The 13,772-nt window shown below is 38.8% G+C and overlaps 1 protein-coding gene across 1 annotated transcript; it reads left to right on the forward strand.

The window, feature by feature from the left end:
- Window positions 1–1,841: 1,841 nt before the first annotated feature.
- On the forward strand, window positions 1,842–13,539 carry LOC120744886 (tripartite motif-containing protein 16-like). Its single transcript, XM_040049477.1, has 2 exons — window positions 1,842–3,354; window positions 13,279–13,539. Exons 1-2 carry the CDS (start codon window positions 1,842–1,844, stop codon window positions 13,413–13,415), a joined length of 1,650 nt encoding a protein of 549 aa, XP_039905411.1. The 3' UTR covers window positions 13,416–13,539.
- Window positions 13,540–13,772: the final 233 nt, after the last annotated feature.

Raw genomic sequence — 13,772 nt, forward strand, 5'->3', positions numbered from 1 at the left:
ATATGTACCAACAAGACAGTGTACATCACTGTCACAACGACGTTTGTTTTCATTCAAAGGCTTTATGGTTTTTCCTATAATACCTGGTGGGCCGGTCTCTAGTCAAAATGCCCAGGCTGATTTTTTGTCCCAGTCCAGCCCTGGTCATATCGAGTGTAAAGCTGCTACCACAGCGAGATTTGATCGGTTAAGAGAGAGAGCGATATCAAAACAGCCACGAAAAGTCCGCATATATGTGCCCAAGTGTTGTATTGAAGCAAGCAAGTGATGAATAACTGTTTTCCAGTATGTTTTGTTTTTCATTGTTGATTTGTTTTTCACCAACACAGCTAATAAAGCATGATGGAACACAATTTTGCCTCTTTGTTGTAAGATTCTAGAATAGAATGAAACAATAATGCCAGTTATAAATAAAGAAAAATTGAATGAATAACAAAACACTCTTTTTTCTATTAGATCTGAAAATGTTGTGTAATACTACAACCTGAAACAACAAATAGATTGCGTTGGCCTGTACAGGAGATAAAGAACAAAAATGTAACAACAGCGGTGAAATGGAAGAGTCCAAATCACCAAAGTAAACTGGACCTGGGCTTGTTGCAGGGATCTAAAGTTACTAAACATTTTGTGACACTTCACTCAGGATCATATAATAATAAATATGTGCATGATGAAAGTTGGGCAGCACGCTAACGTGCTTACTCCACTCTGTATGCTCGTATGGGTCTGACCCTTTCACTCCTTTGACTTTTTCCTCGTACTTTGTTTTTTGGCCTTTTCGTCAAGTCTGTCTTCGTACGGACCTGCCAAGTTCTTCATCGTTTTGTACATAACTGTTTTGGGGGTAAATAAAATGCAAGGGCGGGAAAAGCTCAGAGCCAGCAAGCGGCACCAGATACGAATAGAATGGCTTACGAAGATGTCAGGGAAAAGGGGGGCGACAGGCAACGCCAGGGACAGCAAAACCAAATGAGAGACAGGCCTTCAATTTCACTAATCTCCCACTCCGTTTGCCGCGACGGCGACCTCGCTTCCGCAGAGACGGCACAGGTACACGGAGCAGGTGAGTAGGAACCAACGACAGGAGTGGAGGCGGTATTTTGTGTGCATTTCCCAGTCTACACACCGGCGTATTGGGAGATAGTCGAAGATCAAGTAAAACGTGGCGATGATAGACTAGCAGGGAGTCTACATCATAGCAGAATAAAAACATTAAAACAGAAATTTGGAGGAACAGACGGCAAGACATACACATTGGCGCCATCTTCGATCCAGCAATCTGCGATTTTCTGACTCCACTAGTGGAGTCAGTTGTTCCCATGCATCATTCTGTAAGTGTGAGAATGAACTAAGATTAGAAAATGTCAAAATATAAAGAATGATTTATTTTTATTCATCACAGCATCCTAAACTTTGCTGAACTTTTTGAAATATAAAATGAACTCGCTGAGTGTTGACTGTCATAACTCAAGAAAAGTTAAACTGGGCTGACCCAGTTCAAACTAATTTTAACAGTTTAAACCAGTTAAACCAGTTTACCTGGGTCAGACTTGTTACTGCATGCTGTAACCAAACATACCACACCCTGCATCATGTGATTGTCTCTTGGTCGCTCTATAAAAATATTTGTTTAGCGCCTCCCTTCACAGATGTGTCTGTATCAGGATGGGTCTAAACAACATGGTGTAAATGCAGTTGCTGGTGAGCCTCATTTCCTGTAGGAGGTGAACAAGAGCAGAGATCTGTTTCCCTTCAGAGCACAGAGGTTGTTTCTGTTCAGAGGAAGTGAAACTGTCTGACAGTCACTGAGAGACGGAGAAACGGCACAGCACATGAATCAAATGGATCAAACAAAATTCTGCTGTTCAGTCTGTTTGGATCTACTGAAGGATCCGGTGGCTATTCCCTGTGGACATAGCTACTGCATGAACTGTATTAAAAGCTTCTGGGATGAAGAGGAAAAGAAGAAAATCTACAGCTGCCCTCAGTGCAGACAGACTTTCACAGCGAGGCCTGTCCTGGTGAAAAACACCATGTTAGCAGATTTAGTGGAGGAGCTGAAGAAGACTGGACTCCAAGCTGCTCCTGCTGATCACTGCTATGCTGGACCTGAAGATGTGGCCTGTGATGTCTGCACTGGAAGAAAAATAAAAGCCTTCAAGTCCTGTTTGGTCTGTTTGACATCTTACTGTGAGAAACACCTTCAGCCTCATTATGATTCACCTACATTAAAGAAACACAAGCTGGTGGAGCCCTCCAAGAAGCTCCAGGAGAAGATCTGCTCTCGTCATGATGAGGTGATGAAGATGTTCTGCCGTACTGATCAGCAGAGTATCTGTTATCTCTGCTCTGTGGATGAACATAAAGGCCACGACACAGTCTCAGCTGCAGCAGAAAGGACTGAGAGGCAGAGAGAGCTGGAGGTGAGTCGACAAAACATCCAGCAGAGAATCCAGGACAGAGAGAAAGATGTGAAGCTGCTTCAACAGGAGGTGGAGGCCATCAATCAGTCTGCTGATCAAACAGTGGAGCACAGTGAGAAGATCTTCACTGAGCTGATCCATCTCATCCAGAAAAGAAGCTCTGATGTGAAGCAGCAGATCAGATCCCAGCAGGAAACTGAAGTGAGTCGAGTCAAAGAGCTTGAGGAGAAGCTGGAGCAGGAGATCACTGAGCTGAAGAGGAAAGATGCTGAGCTGAAGCAGCTCTCACACACAGAGGATCACATCCAGTTTCTACACAACTACCCCTCACTGTCAGCACTCAGTGAGTCTACAGACTCATCCAGCATCAATATCCGTCCTCTGAGCTACTTTGAGGATGTGACAGCAGCTGTGTCAGAGGTCAGAGATAAACTACAGGACATTCTGAGAGAGCAATGGACAAACATCTCACTGACAGTCACTGAAGTGGATGTTTTACTGTCAGATCCACCAGAGCCAAAGACCAGAGCTGGATTCTTAAAATATTCACGTGACATCACACTGGATCCAAACACAGCAAACAAATGGCTGTTATTATCAGAGGGGAACAGAAAAGCAACAGTAATGGAAGAACAACAGTCTTATTCTGATCATCCAGACAGATTCATTTGGTGGTTTCAGGTTCTGAGTAGAGAGAGTCTGACTGGACGTTGTTACTGGGAGGTGGAGTGGAAAGGGAAAGAAGTTTATGTAGCAGTCGCATACAAGAATATCAGCAGAAAAGGGATTAAATGTAAATTTGGCCATAATGACAAATCTTGGTCATTAGAGTGTTACAACAACAGTTTTACATTTTGGTACAACAACATCCAAACTCGTGTCTCAGGTCCTCGTTCCTCCAGAGTAGGAGTGTACCTGGATCACAGAGCAGGTATTTTGTCCTTCTACAGCGTCTCTGAAACCATGACTCTCCTCCACAGAGTCCAGACCACATTCACTCAGCCGCTCTATGCTGGACTTTGGGTTCACTATTATGGAGACGCAGCTGAGTTGATTAAGCTCAAATAGACTGAAGTCTTTCATATTGTGGGTTTAAATCTGTATTTTAGTTTCATTTTATTTTCTCTCCATCATTTCTGCACAGAGATCAGCTGTCAGTCAAACATTATGGGTGGTACCTCCACATCTTCTAGTTGTTTCTCTTGATGTTTCTGAGTTTTTTAAAGGAGATCTTTCCTGTGACTGTTTATGGAGGCTATCACTGCTCATCATCATTTTGATTTACTAAAATATTTCTCCACATGAAAATGTAAACTTCTCTATCCTCTAAATGTTTCTGGAATATTTGTATTGAAAAATGTCGACATTTCTCTTCATGAGTATGGCAGACCATGTGTGTGTGTTTGTGTTTGTTTTTGTCAAAATCATCAAACAAATGAGGAAAAACTGTGATTTTAATGAATGAATTCATATATTGTGTTGATGTTTTATTGTGTGAATAAACTGGAAGGTTTGACTATAAATCAAACTTTGAACAAAGTCTTTTCTTCTGTCTTCATTCCAGGATCTCACTCAAATCTGATGCAGAAAATATGAAACTAATCTGAGAGAATAACTGAAGCAGTTTTCCTCCTGAAGCATCACAAAGTTCAGAGTTCATGTTTAGAGCAGAAGATTCAGCAGTCGCTCTGTGACCTTTCAACTTTCTTCACTAAAACAGCTTCATTACAGAGAAACAAGTCACATTTTCTTCATGTTCTAAAATGTTTGTAATGGTCCTTGAATGCAGCATCAGTGTCGCAGGTTTAAAAGGTCACTTTCTGTTGTGTTCAAAGATTTCCTTCAGATATGGTCTTTAATCAGTAAAGCCAGTGATACAGCAGTGTCATTAGCTGTGTTATTTGCACCAGGCTGTGTTTATGTATGTGTTTAATTCTGTCTGAGGATGTCTTCAGCATGAAATGATCATTTGCTCAGCTGCTGTGTCTCAAACGACTCCTACAGTCTTTGCTTATGTGACCAACTTTTAAACAACCAAAACAAATTCCCCTTTCCTTGATAAAAGTCAACTTATCTCGATGCATTTTAGCTTTAAACTGCTTACAATTCTCTAGTAAATGATTGCTGTGTGAACAAAACAAACAACTATGCAGAACAGTGGAATTTGTTCTGCTTCCAGTTGATTGAGTTTTGACTCCTGGAACCGTACTGACATTAGTGGCAAAACTACTTCCCTTTTTTCTTTGCTTGGTGGAACTTGAAACTTTAAAGCTGCTTCCAGATTGTGAGTCTTGGATGTTGCCAAACACTGGATCTTATGCTACTTTCACCTGTTTTATTATGAAGGCAACCAGATCAGTGAACACTGCTCTGTGACCATTTTGTTCCTGCAGTTCATAGGCAACAACTCTCCATTTTTCCCTCAATTTGTATGAAAGTTTCATAACAATCATTCTCTTGAAGTGTCTGTGTGGTGCAGCTGGTCTGGTCTGTCCAGGCTGCACCACACAGACACTTCCAATCACCACACATCAAAGTACAAAGCGTATGACGTCATCACATTCTGTGTTAGGAAGTCACATTTAGGAGTTAAATTCATTGTTCATCATACTCAAGAAATCTTTCTGTTATCTTGATTAACTTATCCCAACACTGTCAATCAGACTAAGTGATCACATGACGCTAGTTATCAACTCTATAAGGTAAACCAGGGTTTCCCATTTTAGCTACTAGCCTGTTTACATGAAAGGGGTGGTGTTGGGGGCATCTGACCAATCACATACAGAGCAGCAGAACAGCTGACTTTACAAAGAAAGATAAAAGTATAAACATGAACAGGTTAAACACTTGTATTAATAAAGTTCAAATAGGAACTAAAAGTTCTTTTGCTGAGCTCTGTTGATGTTTACCAGTCTGGGAGAAAATACAAGCATAAATACAAAAATGGGCGTGGATATACTGGGAAAAGCATGTCGAATGATGAGCAGTGATACAGGAGACCAAGAGGAATTGCTCAGATAAGATTAAATGCTGTCATGGACGAGGGCATGCTAGGGACAAGCGTTGCAGATAAAAGAAAAAACGAGATTAATGTTTATAGAGGAATTGAAAATGTTGTGAAATTGTTCTGCAGACAAATGGGAAAAGTCAAAGAATGAAGTTGAATTTAAGAATCTAAACTGATTAGACTACTGATGCTCATCAATGGAAAGATCCTCCCACTATCCATGGCACAGCAGTCCAAAGGGATCTTTCAGGTACTTGTTGTAAAGCAGTTTTCCAGAGAACTGATTGGTAGCTAAGTGGTGATTTCATACTTGTTGATCCGTAATCTCAAACACAACCTGCTCTGAAGCAGCTTTGCTCTACAGTTTAAGTCACTATGGTGATATACTCCAGTAAGAAGTGAGCTACCTTCATAGTACCTCTGTACTCATACCTGTGTGTTTCTTTGGCATTGCTTGTAGATGTGTTTTAAAATGCAGCTGCAGTGCATTTTAAAACCTTAAGGAAGCTGTTATTGATATGGTGTAGATTAGCCAACAGATTTCTTTTCTTTTTTTACCTGATGGACACAATGCAGTGTAGTAGCCCTGCCCCTCGTTATGGTTTGTTCTTCATCATTCACTCACTGTGCGTCGATATGCTGGATGTCTCCACAAACAGTTCTCTGCATGCAGATGCAGTTTTTCTTCATTTGGAGCTTTGTGGGAGCTGAGTTCTGTTTACAGAGATGTTAGTGGTCCTGTATGTGACCTGTCACATTTTATTTATTAAACAGACCACCTTGCAGTGTAGCTTCCACGTTAGCTGAGGTTTGTTTTATTATTTGTTTTTGCTTGTTTTTTATTATTCTTGCTGATGATTTGTATTATCTAAATGTAAGGTTCATTCATATCAGTTTGCTTATTTAATTTAATACAGTTTTTTTTTGCCTTTGTCTTTGTCTCCATAACTGATAGTCTCTTATATCAGATTCTGCTCATAAGGTTACTTTAACATTTGAGGCCACGTTATGATTGGTTTAGGTGGCAGCACAAGCAGCTTCACTTGCATAAAATATATATATTTTTTAAATAACATCTGAAGTAATTTAACGAGGAATGAGTCATCCAGTTCAGCTCTGGTATTATGATAATATAATATGTGCTTCAGTCTTAAACAAGCACAGAATTTAATGAGCTGCTTCTTCCCGACTCCCTGATTTCTGCACAGCTGGATTATTGTACCAAAGAAACTGTTTCTGTAATATTTCTGTGAAATATAGTAATCCACTAAAACCCAGTGAGTGTTGGTTAGCTAAGATTTGTTTTTGTTCTTGATGGAATCGAAACACTCAGAAACGTCATTAATATTCGCTTGTCCTGCTGCAGACTTTTCTATCCAATCTAACAGTGAGAGCGAGCATGTGGTGCCCCACCCACTGGCTACAGGCCACATATTTCTGCAGATAAAGGCACCACCGTATTTGCCTTTATTCCGATGAAATGTCCTCTAAAGGACGCCCACACAGTTGATGAGAAGTCAGAGACCAGATGCCGATATTGTAATTCCATTAGAAAAAAGGCTGCACTTAAGTAGGGAAGATATGTGTAGGGTTTTTAAGGCCATTGCAGTCCCAAATGGAGGCAGATGGGGTATGTGAAGTTCAATATCTGTGGGCTGAGCACCCTGATACCACAACTCAAGATTTCTGTTTCTGCGTTATCAAAGGTAGCCGGTCAGAATATTCTGGATAATCCTTCATAATTGATCAGAATTTGCCAAATAGACTTAACATGGTGTTAAGTCTGTCACATCGTTTATGAAAGTCAAAGGTTAAAGTGTGATTTTCATCAAGAAGAACTTGAAAAGAGAAACTACATGACTATGACTCGACATTAGGCACAGACAGGAATGCTCAAGCGGTATTAGCTGTTTGAAGGTACATTAGGAAAATGTTGAACGTAATGCACAACAAGCACCTTATTTCCTCCACAGAAGGTTGATAATTAACCTTTAACCTCCGTCACTGTGATGTGTGAATACTTCTGCTACTTTACGAACTATTGTAATCATAAAACACTTTTAAAATCTGTATACTCCAATGATTTAAAAACAATAATACAGCAAACATTTAAAACAAATCTCATGACCAAGGGCGCTGCTGGCTTCAGGACCATGCAATAATCCATGTGTGGTTTGTATTTGTATTATAATACAGTCTGTAAGAAAGCCTTTTGTTATATTATTGAGAATATTGATCAACTAATTGTGATGGTGATGGTGCTCATCCGTCTTTTATCAGTCACTGCATTTTAACACAGTTTGCTCACCGTACATTCCAGTTTCTGGTCGCTGAAACCAGTCAGACCTGAGCTCCTGGGGGCCTCCCTCAGGTGAATGTTGTTTTTTAAACTTCGTACCACTTACAAAACTTCCCCAGCAGAACAATTGGTTTCAGGTTTATTCCTGTAAAGAGTTTGTACATGATAGATAGTTGTTGTTGTTTTTTAAATATCGGACACATAATCAGGAAAACACAAAAGGGAAACATTTGTCTTCTTTCTTTTTCATTTTCCCAGCACTAGTTTATTACATCACAGCTTAAAACACTGATTCCAGTATTCAACTAGTTATACATCATTTCCATCCCTTCTTCTTACTGTGTTGAGCCATCAGAGATGCTTCATATTTGCATGTTTTACAGGATTGTCTGCCTGGAGTCTGTCGTCATTGTGCTTAAATAGTAGTTTTGACTTTTCATGTAAATGTCAGGATAGGCAGCATCTTCTTTAACTAGTTCAAGCTGCCAAAATTAATCCAGAATTAAATTTTAATCCTTATAAAAGGCTGAAAATAATTGTTCTGAATCCAAAACAGTTAGATGTAGTTTGTTAATTTCCCTCGTTTTGTTATTACCCTAGAGTAGCGTTGGTGTATCTTTTCTCTCTCAGTTAATATTTATTATAAACATCCATCATAACAGCATATATGCAATTACTGGTCACTTTGTTAGGTACACCTTGTTTACAGCAGGTATGACCCCTGTTGCTGACAGAACTGCGTCATGAAGTCATGTTCATTAATTGTTGACTTGAATCTGCCGTTCCACCTCATCCCAAAGATGCTCTATTGGAGTACAGTGAACTCATCTTCATGTTCAAGAAACCAGTTTGAGATGATTTGAGATGATTTTGAGATGGAGTGGTAAAGTCTATGTTTTTAGGGGAAATCACTGAAAAAGAAATCATTGTAGCAGAATCTAAAAACAAGAAATCCATGATGGGTTAGACATGGTCATCGTAAAAAAGACCTTGGATTGTATAATCAAACCTCTATGTTATATTTTTAATCTCTCATTTTATTCGGCTGTATTTCCTGACCGAATGAAAGTGGTAAAAGTTATCCCACTTTATAAATCAGGAGACAGACATAGTTTTAATAATTATAGACCAATATCATTGCTATCACAGTTTTCTAAAGTGCTTGAAAAACTCTTTGCACAAAGATTTGATAGTTTCATTGAAAAACATCAACTGTTAAGCGAAAGTCAGTACGGATTTCGACGGAACAGATCAACAGCAATAGCATTAATGAATACTATTGAAGACATTTCATCAGCAACACATCATAATAAATATACTATTCATTGATTTAAGAAAAGCTTTTGACACTCTGCAACACTCCATCTTGATTTCTAAGTTAAGAACTTATGGTGTGAGAGGAATAGTATTGAACTGGTTAAGCAGCTATTTACATAATAGGTTTCAGTATGTGCAGTGTTTAGGCAATTCATCTGATAGAATGAAAATAGAATGTGGGGTCCCTCAAGGTTCTGTTTTAGGACCAAAACTTTTTAATTTATATATAAATGACATTTGTGATGTGTCAAAAATGTTGAATTTTGTTTTGTTTGCAGACTATACAAATTTTTATTGTTCCGGAGAGAACTTGAAAGAATTGGCTAAAATTATGGTTATTGAAATGAAAAAATGAAAAAATGGTTTGATGTAAATGAGTTATCACTGAATTTGGAAAAAACAAAGTTTATGATATTCGGAAACCGTGTAAAGGAGGAAGAGATAGTATTATCTATAGACGGAGTATTAATTGAAAGAGTGACATAATTCTGTTTTCTGGGTGTAATAGTGGATGACAAGTTAACATGGAAATCACATATTGAACATGTTAAAAAAAGTTGGCTAAAAGTATTTATATCCTGGGTAATGTTAGATATATATTAGATTACAAGACAATGACAATATTATATTTTTCATTGTTTCTACCCTATCTGAGCTATTGTGTTGAAGTATGGGGGAATACATACGTGACTAATATGAAACCATTATATTTATTACAGAAGAGAGCACTTCGAATTATGCATAATGTTAAATATAGAGAACACACTAATAATTTGTTTATAAAATCGAAATGTTAAAACTAGAAGACATAGTGAAATTACAGACTTTAACTATTATGTTTAGGGCGAAAAATAAAACACTACCTCTTAAGTTACAAAGTTTATTTGTATTGTGTTCAGAAAATGGGGACGGCAGAAGGAAGTTTTATTTTAAGCACCGGTTTGCTCGAACCACACAAAGGCAAATGTGTCCAACAGTCATAGGCATAAGAAACTGGAATTCTCTCAGTGATCATCTTAAGTGTTGTATAAATGTTTCTCAATTTAAAATCTGCTATAAGAATAAAATGATAAACCAATATGAAGAAGTTGAAAAGAATAGAATTTAATTGTAGAAAAATGATCTTTTAGTTTGATATTTAGTGGTATTGCTCATTGTTGAGTATATTGTTCTGTTTGCTTTGTTTTGTTATGTGCAGAAAATTGTCATAGTGTAATTTTGGTTGCCTACTTGTATTACCACAGATAGGGGGCAGGTATCAATAAGAATTTATTCTTCTTCCTGCTCCTTTTCATGCATGGAAACAGTGTTACTTTAATTGAAAGGAAGGTTGTGTGTGGGAATGCATTACTGCTGTGTGAAACAAAAAAAGACTTTTCCCCCCATTCCATGCAAGGCCACTTGGGTTGGCTGGAAGACTGTTTACTTAGCCTAGCAGGGCGAAGGACACTGTCTCAGCTGAACTCTGGACACACACACACACACACACACACACACACACACACACACACACACACACACACACACACTTACACTGATATGCACACACTGATCCCCCCTCCGTTTCCAAACGCCTTCGATGCTTGTGCCCTACCGGGGCAGATGGCAGTCGACTGGACCAGCGCAGACATGCTGCAGGATCGGATGCGCTGTCTACACCGGCTCTCTCTTACCCTTTACCCGCCCCTGTTGCTTATCTTGTGTTTCTATGGTGTATTGATAGTCATGTGCTTTTTGTGCTGAGGTGTTTTTTCTGTTATCAAACTGTTCTCCCACTAGGAGCTCAGTCTGAGTGGAGTTTTTTTTTCTCCTCCTCTCACCTCATGTTATGTATTTTTGTTGTTTTTTTCCTATCAGCCTACCTTTCTGACATGTCTCCCCAATGTGATGTTTGTGTAAAGTTGGTCAGAAGGTTTCTTTGTAAGTGCGCATGCGCCATTAGCGTGCTGCCTGCTGTAACCCTAATTTCCTTTGGGATTAATGAAGTATTCTGATTCTGATTTACCCATTAAGATTTTAAATGAAACGATAAACAAAGGCCAAGAAAAACTGAGTTAAACTCCTGAGTCTACTATATATTTGCACCATGAAGAAATGAATTGTTTGCACCAGTAATAAATAATCAAATATATCAAATTATCATCAATATTTAAATAAATGAACCATCGCACCAAACAAAACAACAATTCAACAGACAGTTCTATAAAACTGTGGATGATTCAAAGTGCTGCTATAACTGCACAACAAAACTGCAGTGAGAAAAGCTTTGGATGTTCAGTTTAGTTATAATGACAGTTAAACAACTAAAATACTCGATTAAGTAGGTGAGAAAAAGTTACATTTACTGGATCAGTTTAAGACCAAAATACATTTGAATGAATTACTGACATGGACACTTTGTGAAAAATTACTAAACAGTTCAGGCAAAATTTTACTAAAACCTTGAATTAAACTGGAAAGTTTGCATTTAAACTCCACTGTGACTGTGTACACAGGAAAAACTACAAAATAATGTTTGTTTGTTTGTTTGTTTGTTTGTTTTTGTAAACACTGTGGACCGATCTGCATTTGTTGTTGCTAAATTTAAATATTTGTTACTATTTAATGATCATAATCTCATTTGAACATAGGTTTGATTTAGTGGAGTCAGTTGTTCCCATGCATCATTCTGTAAGTGTGAGAATGAACTAAGATTAGAAAATGTCAAAATATAAAGTTTGATTTATTTTTATTCATCACAGCATCCTAAACTTTGCTGAACTTTTTGAAAAATAGAATGAAATCACTGAGTGTTGACTGTCACATTTCAAAGCACCAAGTAAAGATAACTATTAAACTTTAACTGGGTCAGACTTGTTACTGCATGATGTAATCACACATACCACACCCTGCATCTTGTGATTGGCTCTTGGTCGCTCTGTAAGAATATATCTCCCTTCACAGATGTGTCTGTATCAGGATGGGTCTAAAGGTGAACAAGAGCAGAGATCTGTTTCCCTTCAGAGCACAGAGGTAGTTTCTGTTCAGAGGAAGTCAAACTGTCTGACAGTCACTGAGAGACGGTGAAATGGCACAGCACATGAATCAAATGGATCAAACAAAAATCTGCTGTTCAGTCTGTTTGGATCTACTGAAGGATCCGGTGACTATTCCCTGTGGACACAGCTACTGCATGAACTGTATTAAAAGCTTCTGGGATGAAGAGGAAAAGAAGAAAATCTACAGCTGCCCTCAGTGCAGACAGACTTTCACAGCGAGGCCTGTCCTGATGAAAAACACCATGTTAGCAGATTTAGTGGAGGAGCTGAAGAAGACTGGACTCCAAGCTGCTCCTGCTGATCACTGCTATGCTGGACCTGAAGATGTGGCCTGTGATGTCTGCACTGGAAGAAAAATGAAAGCCTTCAAGTCCTGTTTATTCTGTTTGACATCTTACTGTGAGAAACACCTTCAGCCTCATTATGTAGCAGCTCAGTTAAAGAAACACAAGCTGGTGGAGCCCTCCAAGAAGCTCCAGGAGAACATCTGCTCTCGTCATGATGAGGTGATGAAGATGTTCTGCCGTACTGATCAGCAGAGTATCTGTTATCTCTGCTCTGTGGATGAACATAAAGGCCACGACACAGTCTCAGCTGCAGCAGAAAGGACTGAGAGGCAGAGAGAGCTGGAGGTGAGTCGACAAAACATCCAGCAGAGAATCCAGGACAGAGAGAAAGATGTGAAGCTGCTTCAACAGGAGGTGGAGGCCATCAATCAGTCTGCTGATCAAACAGTGGAGCACAGTGAGAAGATCTTCACTGAGCTGATCCATCTCATCCAGAAAGAAGCTCTGATGTGAAGCAGCAGATCAGATCCCAGCAGGAAACTGAAGTGGATGTTTTACTGTCAGATCCACCAGAGCCAAAGACCAGAGCTGGATTCTTAAAATATTCATGTGAAATCACACTGGATCCAAACACAGCAAACAAAGAGCTGTTATTATCAGTGGGGAACAGAAAAGCAACAGTAATGGAAGAACAACAGTCTTATTCTGATCATCCAGACAGATTCAATTGGTGGTTTCAGGTTCTGAGTAGAGAGAGTCTGACTGCACGTTGTTACTTTGAAGTGGAGAGGAAAGGGAAAGAAGTTTTTGTAGCAGTCGCATACAAGAATATCAGCAGAAAAGGGATTAAATGTAAATTTGGACATAATGACAAATCTTGGGTATTAAATTGTAACAACAACAGCAGGTATTTTGTCCTTCTACAGCGTCTCTGAAACCATGACTCTCCTCCACAGAGTCCAGACCACATTCACTCAGCCGCTCTATGCTGGACTTTGGGTTCACTATTATGGAGACACTGCTGAGTTGATTAAGCTCAAATAGACTGAAGTCTTTCATATTGTGGGTTTAAATCTGTTTTTTAGTTTCATTTTATTTTCTCTCCATCATTTCTGCACAGAGATCAGCTGTCAGTCAAACATTATGGGTGGTACCTCCACATCTTCTAGTTGTTCTCTTGATGTTTCTGAGTTTTTAAAGGAGATCTTTCCTGTGACTGTTTATGGAGGCTATCACTGCTCATCATCATTTTGATTTACTAAAATATTTCTCCACATGAAAATGTAAACTTCTCTATCCTCTAAATGTTTCTGGAATATTTGTCTTGAAAAATGTCGACATTTCTCTTTATGAGTATTGCAGACCATGTGTGTGTGTTTGTGTTTGTTTTTGTCAAAATCA

Source organism: Simochromis diagramma, unplaced genomic scaffold (assembly GCF_900408965.1).
Source record: "Simochromis diagramma unplaced genomic scaffold, fSimDia1.1 OVJJ01000355.1, whole genome shotgun sequence".
Lineage (NCBI taxonomy): Eukaryota > Metazoa > Chordata > Actinopteri > Cichliformes > Cichlidae > Simochromis > Simochromis diagramma.

Coding starts and splice junctions, on each gene's coding strand:
- LOC120744886 (XM_040049477.1), top strand. CDS start 1,842: ATGGATCAAACAAAATTCTGCTGTTCAGTCTGTTTGGATCTACTGAAG. Junction 3,355..13,278: donor GTACCTGGATCACAGAGCAG/GTATTTTGTCCT, acceptor CAACAACAGCAG/GTATTTTGTCCTTCTACAGC.